The 18,315-nt window shown below is 40.9% G+C and overlaps 3 protein-coding genes and 1 pseudogene across 4 annotated transcripts; 3 read left to right on the top strand and 1 right to left on the bottom strand.

The window, feature by feature from the left end:
- The first annotated feature begins 316 nt into the window (after positions 1-316).
- Positions 317-2,306, top strand: LOC101469751 (glutathione S-transferase A2). 2 transcript variants are annotated; one of them, XM_004555935.4, is made up of 7 exons: positions 317-446; positions 531-657; positions 813-864; positions 1,101-1,233; positions 1,348-1,483; positions 1,575-1,700; positions 2,010-2,306. In XM_004555935.4, the coding sequence occupies exons 2-7, from the start codon at positions 571-573 to the stop codon at positions 2,136-2,138; spliced, it is 663 nt and encodes a 220-aa protein (XP_004555992.1). In that variant the 5' UTR covers positions 317-446; positions 531-570; the 3' UTR covers positions 2,139-2,306. The 2 variants fall into 2 exon arrangements, with proteins under 2 accessions (XP_004555992.1, XP_004555991.1); XM_004555934.5 differs by having other exon boundaries at positions 403-657.
- Positions 2,307-7,514: 5,208 nt separating this feature from the next.
- Positions 7,515-9,239, top strand: LOC101487952 (glutathione S-transferase A4-like; annotated as a pseudogene).
- A 2,230-nt stretch (positions 9,240-11,469) lies between these two features.
- Positions 11,470-13,350, top strand: gsta.1 (glutathione S-transferase, alpha tandem duplicate 1). The gene is made up of 7 exons (XM_012920439.2): positions 11,470-11,577; positions 11,663-11,792; positions 11,869-11,920; positions 12,295-12,427; positions 12,513-12,648; positions 12,723-12,848; positions 12,948-13,350. The coding sequence occupies exons 2-7, from the start codon at positions 11,706-11,708 to the stop codon at positions 13,080-13,082; spliced, it is 669 nt and encodes a 222-aa protein (XP_012775893.1). The 5' UTR covers positions 11,470-11,577; positions 11,663-11,705; the 3' UTR covers positions 13,083-13,350.
- A 39-nt stretch (positions 13,351-13,389) lies between these two features.
- tmem14a (transmembrane protein 14A) lies at positions 13,390-15,120 on the bottom strand. Its single transcript, XM_004555930.2, has 5 exons — positions 14,982-15,120; positions 14,284-14,366; positions 14,043-14,144; positions 13,859-13,946; positions 13,390-13,751 (listed from the first exon to the last, which is right to left on the bottom strand). The coding sequence occupies exons 2-5, from the start codon at positions 14,357-14,359 to the stop codon at positions 13,712-13,714; spliced, it is 306 nt and encodes a 101-aa protein (XP_004555987.1). The 5' UTR covers positions 14,360-14,366; positions 14,982-15,120; the 3' UTR covers positions 13,390-13,711.
- Positions 15,121-18,315: the final 3,195 nt, after the last annotated feature.

The following is an 18,315-nucleotide window of genomic DNA, read 5'->3' as shown; positions in this document are numbered from 1 at the left end:
CATGCATTGGACTCCCCAAAGCCCAGACCTCAACAGCAGTGATGGGCTCATCTTGACAGAGATCCAAAGAAAAGGCAGCCAACATCCAAAGAAGAGCTTTGAATGAGGAAGAAGAAGCCTGGAGAACTATTCCTGATGACTACTTAAAGAAACTGGAAAGAAAAAAAGCTGACTAAGAGTTCACGCAATATTTTATGGACCGCTAACAGGGAGGAACTAATCTTAACATCTTGGGAATTTTTTCTTTTTTTGCTACCAAAGCACATTCACAGCCTGTGTTGGTGGGCACTGACCAATCACAGACTGACCAATCACATGTTTCCCCGCCTTCATCCTCCAGCCGCCCAAACCTTGGACTTCAATAAGTGTTATATAACAGCTGAACTTTTATTTGCACTTCTCCCTTCGCTTCAGTCACTTCTCCACGAGTGCCGGAAGGATCGCAGGTATCGCAGCTTCCCATCCAGTAGTATCACTTCCATCTTCATTCAGCAGCTCATATTTCACTGTGATTGCATTGTTGCTTGTAGGTTCACGGGTTATCAGTTTAGGAAAAAATAACCAACAATCATGGGTGAAAGAGTTGTGCTGCACTATTTCAATGGGAGAGGGAAGATGGAGTCTATTCGCTGGCTTTTAACAGTCGCAGAAGTCGAGGTAAGTGCTTTTTTTGAAGACCTGCAGACTTGATCAGCTGTAACATTTGTCATTTCATGGTAAACGTTACAGCTGAATAATGAAAATGCACTCAAAGTTCAGGCTTTACATATTATTACTGTCCCAGAAACTGATCTAAATGTTTATATTCACAGTTTGATGAGAAGTTTTTGGACACCCGCGAAGAGTATTTAAAACTCGTAAATGGTGAGTTTAATAAAAACAAAACCCGTAACTAAAATATGAAAAACTGAATGAAACGGACATGAATTAAAGGGGGGATTTAAGCTAAAATCATGTTCATCTTTTAACTAAAGTGAATCAGCAGTTTTTGTGGGCAAAAGGTTTCAGGAGTGTCATGACCTACAAAGATGTAGCCTAAGATGAATTATTATGCCTGGGAGTGCCACCCTGCTTTACTAGCTTCTGTGTTTACCCTGCAGATGGAAAGCTCATGTTTCAACAGGTGCCATTGGTGGAAATCGATGGCATGAAGCTCGTTCAGACAAAAGCCATCTTAAATTACCTCGCCGAGAAGTACAACATGCATGGAAAGGACCTCAAAGACCGTGTCATGTATGGTCTTTTATTTGTTTATTTATTTATCAGACATAATAAAGATAGTCCGTCTTGTAATTGAAGAATTTTTTTTTTATTTTTTTTTTTGCTGTTGTTGTTTTTGTTTTTTAGGATCAACATGTACTCCGAGGGACTGATGGACCTCATGGAAATGATTATGGTGCTGCCCTTCAATCCAGACCCCACAGCCAAACTGGAAGAGATTGAGAAAAAAGCAAAGGAACGCTACTTTCCTGTGTTTGAAAAGGTAGAAAAACAGAATAAAATGAGTTGTTGATGATTATAATGGTTTCTGACAACTAAAGTATGTGCTATGTGTTTTTGGACAAACGTCTTAGGCTCTGACCGGACCCGTGTACCTGGTGGGAGGCAAACTAAGCCTCGCAGATGTGCTGCTGGTTGAATGCACCCTGATGCTAGAGGAGAAATGCGTTGGGATTCTCAAAGACTTCTCTGCTGTTAAGGTAACGTTGACAGAAACACCTTCTTCTATCATAACACTTGGTTTTTTTAAATGACACCATGAAAGTTTGTATTTACCTTTAAAGTTACAGGCCCTTTACAGGGTTTTTTCTGGGACATGCATGCTATTTCAGGGTATAAAGGTCCAATTTTTCAATCTTTAATAAATAAAGTTTTGGTTTAAAAAAAAAAATCAGGTAAGAGGTTCTCTTTTTAGATTTTGTTTTTTCTTTATTTTATACATGGAATGGCAGTTATTATTAAACCAAGTACCGTGAAATGCTCAGTCAGCTTTCTGTGTTTCCTCACAGTCTTTCCAGGGCAGGATGATCCAAATCCCTGCCATCAACAGGTTTCTGCAGCCAGGCAGTAAGAGGAAGCCACCCCCGGGTGAAAACTATGCAAAGGCTGTCATAGAAATCTTCCAGATCAAAATATAACCTCAGTAAAACCCATTACATTCCTGCTACATTCCTCATTAGGCTGCATTATATCTGCAGGCCTACGTGGAAACAAATGCTGCACTAACACTATGGAAAGCATATGAATCTTGATGTGTGATCTTTCCTAACAATGTGAAATAAATAAATGTTGATCTTCCAAAAATATTTGAAGCTACTGTGTTTTTGTTCTGATTTTTTTTAAAAAAGATAATAATTATAATAAATTTGTGTCAAAGAAACAAAGAATGGGAAAACATTTCTTAGTAATCTGACTAAACCACCTCACTGAGCAGTAGACCGTTCCCTTTTTCAGGAGCTGAAAATTAAGTGGACAATTGACTGACTGGCACTTTATGGCCAGAAACCAATATTTCCTGTTCTTTTGTTTCATGTCAAATGTTGCAGACATTTCAAGTTGATTCTTAAATCTTACTGCTTCTCACTGTACTTTTAAATATGAGGCCCCAAGAGATGTTAGTGGAAGTGAGTGTGGCGTTCACTAGTCTGTAACCCTTCTGTAGTGCTAGCTATAGGTGGCGAGTACTGCTTCAGTGACATCTGCGCCATGAACGCAAGAAAAAGGGAAGTGTAATTTTCTCATCACTGAGCAAGCAGCTGGTTTAAAGCAGGAGGGTTGAAGAACATGCACAACAAAGTCAAACAATGCTGCCCACATTACTCGTTTGAGTAATATGTTGTGGTCAACTGTATCAAATGCTGCACTGAGATCCAGCAAAACTAAGACTGACATTTTTCCACTGTCTGTGTTCAGACATATGTCATTAAACACTTTGGTCAGAGTGGTTTCAGTGCTGTGGTTCTGTCTAAAACCTGACTGGAAGGCATCATAGCAGTTATTCTGTTTTAAGAAGTAATTGAACCTGGAGGTTTGTTTTTCGCCATCTGCGCTCAGCTTTCCTACACTCTCTTTTTTCATTTTTCACCAGTGTGGAGTTTCTCCAGGAAGACTTTTTCCTTCCAGAGATAACCTTCACCTTAATGGGAGCTGTTAAGGAATATATTCTAAAACACTTCTTCAGTAAAGACTCAGAGAAGAGAAACACACAGAACTTCTTGCTAGCAAGGGCAGCCTCCAGACTGAGAGACTCGCGCTGAGAAACTGCCCCGGTCTTTATTTATACTTCAGTGTGTGTGTGTGTGTGTGTGTGTGTGTGTGTGTGGGGGGGGGGGTCCTGCTGATCAAAGGGTCATATAACAGCACAAAAGGAACAGCCTTGGTCATAAAGAGGGTAGTCTCCCCCTCACCCTAGATGGTTCACCCTAGATAACACAGTGAAGAAGTCCAGCAGTTCATCTAAACAAAAGGCACTTAGACTAAAACTGACATAACTACGTTAATCCTACCGTAAAACAATAAGACAAGGTACGACCTCTCCCATGCTCCTAGGATGTGGGGGTGAACACCCTAGAATGTTACAGACCTCCTAGGATGAGACAATCTTTCAATATGCCACAAACTATATACTTCTACACACAAGTGATTACATGCAGTATTCTACCATATGCAAACTTATATCACTGAAAGATTATACTGACTACTAAGTACAATTTTCCATTGACAGGAGCAAAAGTGTCCATTACATTTAACATTTTAGCATTGAAGCTATTGACGAGCTCATTGACTGAACCTCTGGACAGGTCAGGTGTTAATGGGAAGACCTGGTAAATATCTCACAACTGTGTTCAGTTATACACCGTTTTGTGATCACCGCTGTTGATATATTTGTGTGGGCTGAACTTTTACTTTCAAAGAAAACACAGTAATGATCAGACAGGCCCACATCAGACACAGTAACCTTCGAAATGTTCAGGCCCTTGGAGATCAGTAGGTCAAGAGTGTGTCCTCTATTATGTGTGGCCTCTGTTACATGCTGAGTCAGCCCAAAGTTGCCCGGAGTGTTACTCAGGTCTTTAGTCCCTTTGTCCTGAGGGTTGTCCACATGGATGTTAAAATCCCCAGCAATAATTACACAGTCCAAATCAACACAGATCACAGACAGCAGTTCACTGAGGTCATTAAAAAAGTCTGTGCAGTATTTGGGAGGCCTGTAAACATTAAGAAACACAACTTTGGATGGGGCCTTCAGCTGTAAAGCCACATATTCAAAAGACTGAAAACTTCCAGGAGATAGCTGCTTACATTGAAATGATTCATTAAATAAGACAGCAACCCCTCCTCCTCTCCTGCTCACCCTGACCTCACTGATAAAACTGTAGTTAGGAGGGGTCGTCTCGATGAGGACAGCTCCACTGTTACTTTGGTCCAACCAAGTTTCAGTTAAAAACATAAAATCAAGGCTGTGCTCAGTGATTAAATCATTAATTAAAAACGTTTTCCCAGCTAAAGATCTAACGTTTAATAAAGCCAGCTTAAGTGTTTTAGAGGTATTACTTGTCCCCTCCTGTTTGGGAGCAGTCTGTGGCACACGAGGTATGTTTACTATGTTTAAAGATCTTTTAGAGTGCAGCTCTCTGTGTTTTGACCAGGCCACATGTCTCCTGTCACCTAAAAGTACAGAAATTTTAAAACCTTCTAGTAAACAGGGTCCCAGCTTCTCCTGGGAAAAGTCACCACTGCCATAATCCTCGCAGCCCGGACCCTCCACACATCACACATCAGACTGCGGAGACAGAGCATGAAGGTGGTAAGGAGGAACTAAGGGGGGCGAGGCTGGGCAATGTAACTTCGATTGCTCTGTTGAGGACGGGGCTCGATGGCGAACCTTTAACTGCTCTGGTGGGGGGTTTATGGGGGACAAAAAGGGATTGGGCCGGGGGGTAGATCTGAGCCCAACATTGACCAGCTCCATCATCTCCTCAGTGAATTTCAGGTGTGGCGAGGAGGGAGAAAGGGAGGGGGAGGAGGGTGTTGGCTTGTCAGGGGTTTGGGGGACTGGGGAAGGTCGTGGTCCCTGGTCCTGGTCCTGGTCGTTGGTGTTGTTGAGAGAGTTGGAGGCAAATAGGGACCCCTCTTCTTGCTCATCCCAGGTGGGGGCAGATGGAGCTCCTCCTCAAGGTTTCTGCTGGGTTTTGTCTGTTCTTGGAGTACTGTTTGTTCCTCTTTATGAGATAACGCCTCGTTTATCTCAGCCTTGGCACCAAGCACAGATGGATGACGTATGGAATAAAACAAGTTGGAGGTGAACAGTTTCACCCCTGACTTGTTAAAATTAAATCCATTTGCTTTAAACAGATGCCTGCGTTCCCAAGAAATATTAAAATTGTTGATAAAATGCACTGAGTGGTCAGCACATGCTGATTTATTCAGTGCAAACAACCTGCTGAATCTCTCGTCTCCTCCTCTGACAGGCGGTACAGGTCCACTGATGAATACAGCTGCATTCAGAGAGTTTACAGTATTTAATAATCCAGTAAAGTCCCGTTTCAGAACCTCCGACTGTTGTTTGGACACATCGTTTGACCCTGTATGCAGAACAATGTTTGTCACAGTTGGATATTCATCTGCAATTTGAAGAATTCTCTCCTTCAGGTTGTTGACCATATCCCTAGGAAAGCAGATGACTTTAGTGTTCTTACCGCACATCCTTTGTACATCCTTTACAGCAGAGTCACCCACAATCAGAGTTTCAGGCCTAGCCTTTAGCTTTCCCTGTGGCCTTTTACTTTTCAACAGATTTTCAGACCTTACTTCGCTGCTTTTAGATGGATGGTTGTCCGATATAGATCCAGGGTCCTTTGATAGTGGAGCAAATCTGTTCTGCAGTTTCACATTCAGTTGTTTTGGAGGTTTGTTGTTAACCTTCCTATTCACGGTTGTCCAGTCCTGTTTCCTCCCGTGTACAGGGGTAGAAGAGCTTCTCTGTCAAATCAAATCAAATCAAATCAAATCAAATCAAATCAAATCAAATCAAATCACTTTTATTGTCACATCACATGTGCAGGTACATTGGTACAGCACATGTGAGTGAAATTCTTGTGTGCGAGCTTCACAAGCAACAGAGTTGTGCAAAATACAATAACATAAACAGGCAAAATATACGAATGGCTAAATCTGAAACTAATAAATATATGTACAATATATAATAGTATATGCAAAAAAAAAAATTTCTGGATGTGTATACTAAATGTTTTTCTACGTGTGTGTGTGTATACACATATTTTACAAATTAAATAGAGTAAACAATAAATAAAATATATAAAAATATACAGAGTTGAGACATGTGCAAAACAGTGGCATTACTGTACAGTATGGAGTGCATAATGTTGAAGTTCCAGTAGTGGAGGTGAGGTGTCTATGACGTGTTCAGCAGTCTGATGGCCTGGTGGAAGAAGCTGTCTCTCAGTCTGCTGGTTCGGGACCGGATGCTGCAGAACCTCCTTCCTGATGGAAGTAAGTAAGTAAGTAAGTAAAATTTATTTATATAGCACTTTTTAAGACAAAAACGCTGTTACAAAGTGCTTCACATGAAGACATGTCAAACAAACAATATAGCAACATAGAGGAAATATAAAAGCATATCAAACAAGCAATAGTACAATATAAATATAAAATAAAACAACATATTACGCATTAACATTACCCAAATGCCTGTGTAAACAGATGTCGATGGTGCGTAGTGAGGAGGGTAAACCGTTCCACAGTATTGGAGCCAGGGTTTGAAAAGCGTGATCCCCCTTTGCAGCGAAGTAGTCTGAACAGTTTATGGCTGGGGTGACTGGAGTCCTTGATGATCCTCCCCGCTTTCCTCAGGTACCGCTTCCTGTAGATGTCTTGGAGGGAGGGAAGCTCACCTCCAATTATCCGTTCAGAGCACCGCACTACTCGCTGGAGAGCTTTGCGGTTGTAGGCGGTGCTGTTGCCATACCAGGTGGTGATGCATCCAGTGAGGATGCTCTCAATGGCACAGTGATAGAAGGTCCTGAGGATGCGGGGGCTCATGCCGAATCTTTTCAGTCTCCTGAGAAAGAAGAGGCGCTGCTGCGCCTTCTTCACTGTTTTGTTTATGTGTACTGACCACGTAAGATCCTCAGCCAGATGTACTCCAAGGAACCGGAAGCTGCTCACTCTCTCCACAGCAGCGCTGTTGATGGTGATGGGGGTGTGTACTTCTCTGCACCTCCGGAAGTCCACTATCAACTCCTTTGTCTTTGCAACGTTGAGGGTGAGATGGTTGTCTTGACACCAGTGGGTCAGGGCGCTGACCTCCTCCCTGTCTCGTAGGAAGTGAAGGCCAGTCGGTTTCAGAGATTTCAGCTCGCTGTGTCCTGCCTGTGATACGTCCTCCCCCTTCCAGGAGACATGATTTATGTCTTGGTTTTGCACCAAGACAGTCCAAGGGGGGATTATCGCTTGAGGATTTATTATAATGCACAGAGTCTACTTTCTTGGTCATGTTATCTGTGCTCCTTAGCCATCTCGCTGAGAAGCACAACCTGCACAGAAAGGACCTCAAAGATCGAGTTATGTATGCTCCACTTCAATAATCATGGAATAATAAAGAGAGAACTTCTGATACTATATCGTGGCTGTATTTAAATACATTATTAAGCTTTTCCTTAGGATCAACATGTACTCTGTCACTGCCGTTCTGTGCAGACCCCAAACCTAAACTGGAAAACATTCAAAGCAGAGCAAATGAGCGCTACCTTCCTGTGTATGAAAAGGTAAAATAACTGACTCTTTTTGTTTAGAAAAACATGATTGTTGCCAAAATGGCCATTATGCATTTTTTTGGACAAATTTCTCAGGCTCTGACTGGACCGTTTACCTGGTGGGAGGTAAACTAAGCCTCGCAGATGCTGCTGGCTGAATGGACCCTGGAGCTGGAGGAGAGATTTCCAGGAATTTACAAAGACTTTCCCAACATTAAGGTAACAGTGACAGAGCTGGATATGATTCAACAAAACAACGAATCACCTGTCCTTGTGAAACTGAAGCACATACAGGGCATTCCAAGAAAAATCAGTGCCTCCCACCCCGTCCTCTCAAAATCAACTTCTACAATAACTTTAGTATATTTAGAGACGTCATGAGAATTTGTATCTCTATTTTATGAATACTTAATAAGTTACAGACCGTTTAACTACACCGAGGTGGTTACCCTCTGCTATGTCAGAATATAAATGTCAAATTTTGCATATTTTCATTAAATAAACCAAAGTTACAATGAGAAGCACCCCCAGAGCGCAAACCTCTGCCAAAGCAGCTCACTCAGTGGGCAATATTTACTTTTAAGTGAGTCGTATTGTATTTTGTATGCAATCATTTTGGTTTTTTTCTTTTAAAATGTACTTTTAAAAGAAAAAAATGTACAGCTCATTAAAGACATAATGCATTTGGTGAAATGTAAAAGTGAGATCAAAGGTCAGGTATTTGTTAAATGTTGCCAATACAAACAAAAGCAGCAGACTTTTAAGTGCAGTTTTGAAGATAGAAATTGGACCTTATTTGACCTTGAAATGGTCAGAAATCCAAAGTAATGTGATAGTTAAAATTCCCTTAAACTATTCTCTATATGCTGTCAATAAAAACAATGGAAGTAAGAAACATGTTTTAAATAGCTCTATATAGGATTATTATCACTTTGACCTTTCAGATCACTCTGTTGATGTTAAAAAGTCAGAGGTCAAGTGTGACATGATATCTTAAATCTTTATGTGGTATTTTCTATATGTTGACAGTACATGCCACAGTTGTAATATTTAATGTTTCTAGGTTATAGGGCTTTCCACTAATATACCATTAAGTACACTTTGAAGACCTTGGTGGATGTAACCCAAATTTTAATGGGTGGTTAACATGACAGAAGGACACAAACACAATTGCAGAGGTTAAAAAAACGTCAGCTGGTTCTCAGGGATTCAGGTGGAAGCTTTTTTAAGATTTGATGAATTTCATATTGAATGACTCATATTATTATTGTTATTAAAACTCAGTACTGTGAAACGCTTAGTCAGTTCCCAGTCTTTCCTCCCAGTCTTTCCAGGGCAGGATGATCCAAATCCCTGCCATCAACAGGTTTCTGCAGCCAGGCAGTAAGAGGAAGCCACCGCCGGATACAAAACTATGCAAAGGCTATCATGGAAGTCTCCCAGTCCAAATTACCATCTCAGTAAAATCTGTTCCTTATCATGCAGCATGTTTGTGATCATTTATATCTGCAGGCCTACGTGTCGATAAATGCTGCACTAACAGGATAGATGAGAAGGTATGTGAGCTTTTCTAACAATGTGAACTAAATAAATGTTGATATTAAAGGACTCATTCAGATGCTTGGTGGATCAAAATCTAACAGTCCTTTTCTGTGTTTTGACATCATCCCCAACTGTCTCAAATGCAGCCCCAAACTGTGAGACCACCTTGTGTTACAGATGGTTCTAGACCAAATGGCTAAATGACCTCCCCAACATATCTTGAAGTTCTCCAGAGGCCTGGTAATGAACTAATCATTCGATTCAGGTGTGTTGAAACAGGGTAATGGTAAATAGTAAATGGCCTGTATTTATATAGCGCTTTACTAGTCCCTAAGGACCCCAAAGCGCTTTACATATCCAGTCATCCACCCATTCACACACACATTCACACACTGGTGATGGCAGCTACATTGTAGCCACAGCCACCCTGGGGCGCACTGACAGAGGCGAGGCTGCCGGACACTGGCGCCACCGGGCCCTCTGACCACCACCAGTAGGCAACGGGTGAAGTGTCTTGCCCAAGGACACAACGACCGAGACTGTCCAAGCCGGGGCTCGAACCGCCAACCTTCCGATTACAAGGCGAACTCCCAACTCTTGAGCCACGATCGCCCGGGTGAGCTCTAAAACCATTATGTGCACTTATATGAACATCTGAAGAAGTGTCGCTGGTTGTTTAAAGACACATTTTGATTGAATTTTGTCTTCTAACACAACACTTTTTAGTTTGTTGCCTCAGAGCAATGTTATGCAGTTAGGCTGCCTTTCTTAGGGCAGCAACGCTAAAGCAGTGCTTCTGAACTCTGATCCTGGTGACTCTGTTTTAGGTTTGTTGAAAGGTTTTTATGGGGATAACTGCAGGGACTTGGGTCTGCCAAACCAACTGAACTTGTACCAAATTGCAGGAAATAGGCACAAGAACTTTTTATGGGAGGAAAAAATGTGATTGGACAGTTGGGGGTCATTCCCTCAGTGAGGAAAGTGAACTAGATGAAAGTGAGAATTAGGTTTGAGGAACAGTTAGGAGATCAAGGGTCAGTTAAAGGACACACATGTTCATGTACAAGTGTGTGGGTAACCAATAGTGTGTGTGTATATGAATGATGATGTGTGCCTGTGTTGGGAGCTGGAAGGGGGCTTTATGAAGGGAGCTGGAAGGTACCGGGATGGTAGTCCAAAAGGCAAATGACAGAAATGACACCCAGCTCTGTTTTATAAAGTTCCACACATTTAAATTCATTTGCAATAAAGAGTTATCTTATCTTAAACACACACAAACATGCAATATCACATAAAGACCAGCCCAAGCATGGATGAGTGCACACACAAATACACTCAGTTATTTGTTTGTTGGATTAAATGCTTTTATGAAAATTGAATAGATAGATAAAGTAAAAGTGCCACAGGTGCATAGTGAGGCCCTCATACTGTATATTTAACATATACAACAGTGATTAAAAAAACAATAACAAAACAAATAACCTTTTAAATAAGTAGAAATTATTAATAAAATGATTAAACTTTTAAGAAAAAAAGATCATAAAAAGTTTGTTTTTTCAACAAAAACTAAAAAAGGAAGGCAGACTGCCACGTGCAGCGCCGCATTTGGATGTGTCTGAAGCTTGGAGCTTGACTTCCCTACGTTTCTCCTACAAATGGGCCTTGAGCTTGTTTGGAGGTTCTAGCAGGGGAGCGCAGCTACTGGTATACCGATGGATGGTCGTCCGCCGGGGGGGGACATCGTCCGCTGCCACCGAGCGCTGGGCGTCGGGAGGGACACACATGGACCGGTGAGGGAGGAAGGGGACACCCGCCTAGCCAGCCAGATCAGCCGAATCAACCCTAGCGATCAATGGGGTGACAGATGTCGCAGCCAGATCGCCCTCACATCCAGAAACGCTCGGTCGTTTAGCATATTTTATAGCCCTGCATAACAAACCTGTTCACAATGAGGGTTTAAAGACTCAGAGTCCTGGTCGGGATCCGTACAGTTTGTCTGGTTCATCTTATAAATAGAAGCTGCATCGGTAAAATTATTTTAAACAGTAAAACAGAAAACTGTATCTGTTTTACCCATGATGGTTAGCGACAAAATGCAAATAAGCATGCTTGCATTGGCTGAAGCTGCCCAATCAGCGCCTTCACGCATTTTCCCCGCCTACTCCACCCCTTCAACAACCCTGAGCGCTGTGAATGTTACGTAAGATTAACTTTTACTTCCACTCGTTTGCATTTCTGCGTAGAGGTTGAGTGCGCACAGGTATGAAAACTACACACGCAGGGGAACAGCTTCCACATTTATGCAGCTGCTTGCGAATTTACTGTGATTTCACTTTGCTTCACAGATTTTAGGCCCTGAAAAACAAAAAGAAAACACCGACAACAGCCATGTCCGAAAAACCTGTGGTGTACTATTTTAACGGGAGAGGGAAGATGGAGTCAATCCGCTGGCTTTTAACTGTTGCAGAAGTCGAGGTAAGTGAAGGAGGTGTGAGTTTTTGAAGAACTGCAGGCTTTTGTGCAAATCTGATTTGAAATACTTTCTTTGCAGTTCGATGAAGTGCTTCTGACAACTCGGGAGCAGTATGAAAAACTCCTTGATGGTGAGATGGGTGCATGCAGGGAATGCAAGAGATAGGATTATTCTGGGTAAACATTAAACTAAAGGTTCAAACAAGGAAGGTTAAAAGTTTTGGGTTTTTTTTTTTAATCTGTTAAATCGTTTAAAATTGAACTCGTGACTGTGGGTGGAGTTTTTGTGGTTTGCCTCCAAGTCATGCTTTAACTCCCCCTCCCATCCACCCCATGGTCTTAGAGCCACGTTATGTAATCTAGATTGAGACAGCAGCTTGTATGCAAACATCTCTTAATATCTTCTCATCTACAGTCAAAGATGCACGTTAAAACAAATTGTGTTGGTCTTTTCCACTGGGAGTGCAAACCTGCTTTACCTGCTGCTGTTGTGCTTGCTCCAAAGATGGGGCGCTCATGTTTCAACAGGTCCCTTTGGTGGAAATGGATGGCATGAAGCTCATTCAGACAAAAGCAATCCTGAATTACATCGCAGAGAAGTACAATCTGCATGCAAAGGATCCCAAAGAACGAGTCATGTATGGTCCTTAAAAAAAAAAGTGTAATAAAGTTTTTGTCTTACATCATAGCTGTATTTAAATAGGTTATTATGCTTTCCTTCAGGATCAACATGTATTCTGAGGGATTGACAGACCTCATGGAAATGATTATGATCCTCCCCTTCACCCCAGATCCCAAACCCAAATTGGACAACATTCAAAGCAAAGCAAAGGAGCGCTACCTTCCTGTGTATGAAAAGGTAAAATAACTGATTGTTTGGTTTAAAAACCTGAGTTTCTGCTGATCATTGCTAAAATAGGTGTCATAAAATAGGCTCTGACTGGACCCGTGTACCTGGTGGGAGGTAAACTAAGCCTTGCTGATGTGCTGCTTCTTGAATGCACCCTGATGCTGGAGGAGAAATTTCCAGACATTTTGAAAGACTTCCCCAATGTCAAGGTAAACGTGTTTCAACAAAAAAATAAATCAACAACAAGTTCAATGAGAAAGCCAAAGCCCAGTGCTGTGAAACGCTCATCTTTCTGTTATTCCTTCCAGTCCTTTCAGGGCAGGATGACACAAATCCCCGCCATCAGCAGGTTTCTGCAGCCGGGCAGCAAGAGGAAGCCGCCGCCAGATGAAAAATACTTGAAGAATGTTGTGGAAGTCTTAAACCTCAAGTTGCCACTTTAAGAAAAACGCTACAAAAGATCTGTTACATTCCTCATTAGGCAGCGTGATTATGATCAGTTACATCAAAAATCAGTTACATCTAAAATCTTAATTAGTTTAAAGGACAAACAACACAATAAGAGTTAAGAGGCAGATAATCATTTACCAGCCTCTTAACTCTTATTGTTAAGAGGCAAGTAAATACGTGAAGATAGACGAGGCACCAACACAACAACATGGAAAGAACTTCTGTAATCTTCTTTAGCAATAAATGCATTTGACAAAAACACTCGAAGCTGCTGTTTTTCTTCTAGATAAAACACAACAGTTTTTAATGAATTAAACTTGTTTTAATTTGCTGTTATTAGAAAAAAATCACAAAAACTCTTTCCCCATCATAGACGGACAAGAATACAAATGAAAATGCTTCAACTTGTTCTTTTTCTCAAGTTCTAGAAATAAATCCGAGCCCTAACAGCACCCAGAGCTCACAGTCGTCTCCTGTAGTGTGGGTTAAGAAATCATGGAAGTTCCCATTCATACACTTGCTCATATGCATGTATTAAAAAATAATACTGCAGTAAAATTTGATTTAGTCGGCTTAGTGGGAATGTTTCCTGTTTCCAGGGTAAAGGTTGATGTTCTCCCGGTCAGACGATCAGAAGTAAGAGGCGAAACACCATCAACAAGCTGTAAGACAGACAAAAGCAACTGCATCAGCGAGTTTAACAAATAAATGTCCCAATCCCTGATTTGTGCAACAATTTGTACTGTCTGGTAGCACGTCTGACTCTGACCTTAGCCCTGTCATTATTCCAGCTGGCATTAATTTCCCAGAGTTCTTGTATCTCATTCCCATGATGACTGCGAGAACTCCCGAGGACACTGAAAGAAAGAAAACACCCTGTTATGACACTAGCTGGACACTGAACCTCTACACTCTTGATTGTAGCCGGGCTGCATATAGAGAGCCATACTCACGCAGTGACACCTTGATGTCCTTTGGGTCACTCGTTATGTTGTAGGCACCGAAAGCGGATAATCCGCCAAAAACTAGACCAGCCATCAGGGACATCACGCTGCCTGCGGGGAAACGCAAAAATCAATCAGGTTTGATTTCATTTCCAACACTTTAATATTTAGTTGAGCTTTATGCACAGCTGTGGTCAGAATCTGAATCAGAAATACTTTATTAATCCCAAAGGAAATTATGCTCCTCAACCTTTTCTCTTGTATCCCATAAATCCTCCAAAAGCAATGGCTGCAGCATAGCTGAAGCCAATCCAGTCCAACGCCATCGTAAAGCTGAAAACCAAAAAGCAGTGCAGGGTGTCAGGTGGTTAAAAGACACAACTCAGGACACTTATTCAGCTTTAATCTTTACCAAGCATGCGCTCCCCAAAAGAGGTGGGTGGATAAATTTAATTATCGACAGTATCGATATCGGATCGATACTAACATGACAGGATCGATACTTTGTTTCTATCCTCTAAGTTCAGTGTATAGCCACTGATGTGTGTTATTATTTTTTGTTTTTTGATTTGTAAATTGATGATGATTCACCTCATTAGTCATGACATAAGTTAAAAATATCGGTATTGCTATCTACTGCATCCACTTGGTTTTGGATAAATACGCAATTTTGCAGGCACTGCACTGCTCCCAAACTATTCTTCATAATTCTTGGGTTTCGACATATGTGTAATCTAATCATATCTACCCACAATAAGATCTCCGGATGTTGCTGTGAGCCTCTGGGATGATTCAACTACAGAAACAATCGCAGCACAAAGCTAAAGACGTGCACATGAACGCCTATGCTGGCTACTTTCTTTAAACTGTTGTTAAAACGACTACGTATTGGTGAAGCTCACATGAATTGTTACTGTTGTATGAATCGTGTTGCTGCATATTACATACCTGGAGTCCAGACAAGTGAGCAGCAGCAGCAGCCACAACCTTTGGTCCGAAATTGCGCTTCCTCGTTGACTGGCCGTGGAGATACGTAGAAATGCGTAAATCCCGCGTCATCAGGGGTTGTGAAGCGCGTCTCTCCCGCCGCCATCTTTCTCAGGGGTTGTGGCCACAGTTATATATCGTATTTCTATGCACAGCTCCCGAATGTTATTGTGTTTATTTATTTTAACGTTATCTATTCATAACGTTTCACACGTTACCCAAGCTGTTTTCTGTACCAATACGAAGCCAGATTCTAATTTCGGTTAATTTTTAGGTCCAGGTAATTTTTATTGGTGAAAGAGAAAAAATGATTTGTTAAAAATGTTGTTGCTCAGGTAGAAAACTCGTGGACGGAAAGTAGAAGCGGATCATCTCCCTCTAACCCTAGCATCCACCTCTGTCACACCAACCATCTTCCATCAACCCTCTCTGTGGTCCTCTTCTTTTCCTCCTGACTGGCCTGACTCCTGACTTCATCCTTCCACCATCCTTTCTCCGGTAAATCTACTATCCCTCCACTGCAAATCTAATCCTGCCCATTCTGGTCACTCCAGGATAATAATAATAAAAAAAACGTCCCCTATCTCTTCCTGTCTGCTTGTTAATAAGAAGACTTTGAAAGTACAAAAACATGACTATACACATGTTTGTCTGTTTTCCATTTTATTCATTTACTTATTTTTAGATTCTTTGGTAAAGACTAATTTTAAAGGGGGAACTTGTCAGTATTTACCTTTCCTGTTCATCTTTGAAGACTTAGTGTCAAATTAAATTTTTACATAAACATTAACAATTTGATATATAAGCGCACTCAACCCTATCATTTAAAATAAATACCTTATTACATTAATTATCCTGAACAACTTACTTATGTCCAGCTGTCCATACAGGTTCAACCTACAGGCAGAGCAAATGAAACCGCTGGAAAGTTAAAAATCCTGACTTCAGGAGGTGCGGCTCTCCCGGACCAACATGGCTGCTGTCTTGAGTACTTCCAAACAAAAACCAGAAGCGACCCCTAGCGGTAACCTCGAGCTAATATTTTGACAACTTTCCCTATCTCTGACCCATTTCTGAGTTTCTAGTGGCAAGTGACTTCTCTGAACTACTATGGCTTTTCACACTTCTAAAAGTAGCCCTTCAGGACTCTATTTCTTAAAACTGGAGACACAAAGCATATTACAAATGGTAAGTGGACTGGTGCTTGTATAGTGCTTTTTTTCCTTTTCTTTGTTAACTTTACTTGAGCACTCAATGTGCTTTATACAACATGCCTCATTCACCTATTCACACACATTCATACAAAAGATTTTTTTTCCTACACCTCAGTCTTTTAATCTAACATTTAAGCACAAAAAAGAAACATAAAATTCAAGATCTGCAATATGATATAAAATATATCTCCCAAAGAAGAGCCCCACATGTGTCTCCTTCACTGCATTGAGCTACAGAGTCAGGTGTGCTTAATTTTAGGTCTTTCTGTAAATTATTCCATGCTGTTCTCCTCAGATCTGTCAGAACTCCATGCACATCAAAAAGCAAAAGATGGTCTCTCCCTGCTTTAGCCCAGAAGATGCAGCGTTCATTTTCTCCAAAAATGGTTTCACATTTTGTTTCATCATATTTCCACTTTGAATGGGTTCATTTTGAATGAGCTTTGGCACAGAGTTGTGTTCATTGATAATGGTTTCTGACAGTGCTCTTGAGCCCATGCAGTGATTTCCACGACAGATTCGTTCTAGGTTTTTATACAGTGCCACCATTGGGCCTTGTACCTTGTCCCCTGTGCAGAGATTTCTCTAGATTCCCAGAATCTCTATATGATATTATGTAATATAGATGATGAGATATTCGAGCCAGGTCTTCCCAATTTATGTTAAAAAATAGATATTCAAAGTATTTCTTTGTTTTTCTTGCTGAATGGTGAAACTCTATAAGGGGCCCTTTTTATACCCTTCATGTTTATGATCTGTTGCCAATTAACATAATTGTTTCTTTGTAGTATCACTTTTCCAAACTTTTTGTTCCCCCATGCAAAATTCTTTGAGACGTGTGGCTGACATCAAATCAAAATTGAACTTTTTGGAACTGGGGTTGTATTTATACTGATTTAATGTGAAATTTAGTGAATGCAATGTCTCTAATAAAAACACAAAAACAGAAAATTCTAAAGTTTGGCTTTCAGTGCAAAATTCGATTAGATCTGCAGTGTATGTAAATATGTTGCAAGGGCGGGTAGGAAGGGCACGAGGTGAGCAAGGATACAGTCAAAGCTTTTACGGCATTTTAAAGTAAAATCAAACAACTTCTTCTTAAGTACAAATCTTGATAATATTAATACGCTTTATTTGTACACACAACATTTAAAAAACAGACTTAAAGTACAAAAAGCAGACTTTTCAGAAAGTAAATTCAAACATCAGCCCAAAGAAAACAGATACAGTTAATGTGATGAAACAGAAATAAAGATTCAAGGTTATGACAAATAAACAACACTAATAAAATCACAAAAGCAAGAGAGCTGAAACAATAAACAGAACCAAAAAAGACAAAAAAAAAAAGAGATGACATCACATACGACACCAATAAAATCTCCTCAGGTAGATCATTTTAGAGTCGAGGGGCTCTAATGGCACAGTGATCACCTTTAGAGTGTGACTGTGAAACAGCTGGAAGGCCCCAGCTGAGTATCTAAATTTGCAAAATGGCCCATGAGGAGTCAACATGCTCTGACATGCAGCCAGACCCTGACGCACTCAGGAAGCATACAGGGAACCAATAGCAAGAGCTGGATTCATGTCAGGCTATCTGCTAAAACTACTAAGAAGCAAGTGCTTAACCAAAACATGTCTTATTTCACACCACATTACAGCCTGCTGGATGTTTTAAACTCATCTTTTTGCAGTAACACCATAACACACGTGAATAATGAGATCACAGAGGAGATAATATCTTATAAAAAAACCAACAGATTGTTATCAGGTTTTAGCTGTGTGGAAATTTTGCGCTGTTTGTTGTAGTTTTTCAGGGTTTTATCAAAGATAATTGGTTACTCTGGTGTGTTGGGTGTTGCACACATAAAATAAAATCTACAGTAAACTGCACACTCCTACTGTAAAGCTTTACTTTACTTCTCTGTAGTATCATAGTTTCAAAGCGCCGTAGCCCAAAGAACTTACCCATGTCACAGATGGTGATGTGAAGAGTCTGCTCTCTTGGATCTTCAGCAGCATGTCCCAGATGATGCATCAGAACCAAACAGGCACATCAGAAAACTTGTGACTGAAGGCGAGGA

This window comes from Maylandia zebra, linkage group LG13 (assembly GCF_041146795.1).
Source record: "Maylandia zebra isolate NMK-2024a linkage group LG13, Mzebra_GT3a, whole genome shotgun sequence".
NCBI classification, from domain to species: Eukaryota; Metazoa; Chordata; class Actinopteri; order Cichliformes; family Cichlidae; genus Maylandia; species Maylandia zebra.
This window is presented reverse-complemented; position numbering and strand designations above follow the sequence as displayed.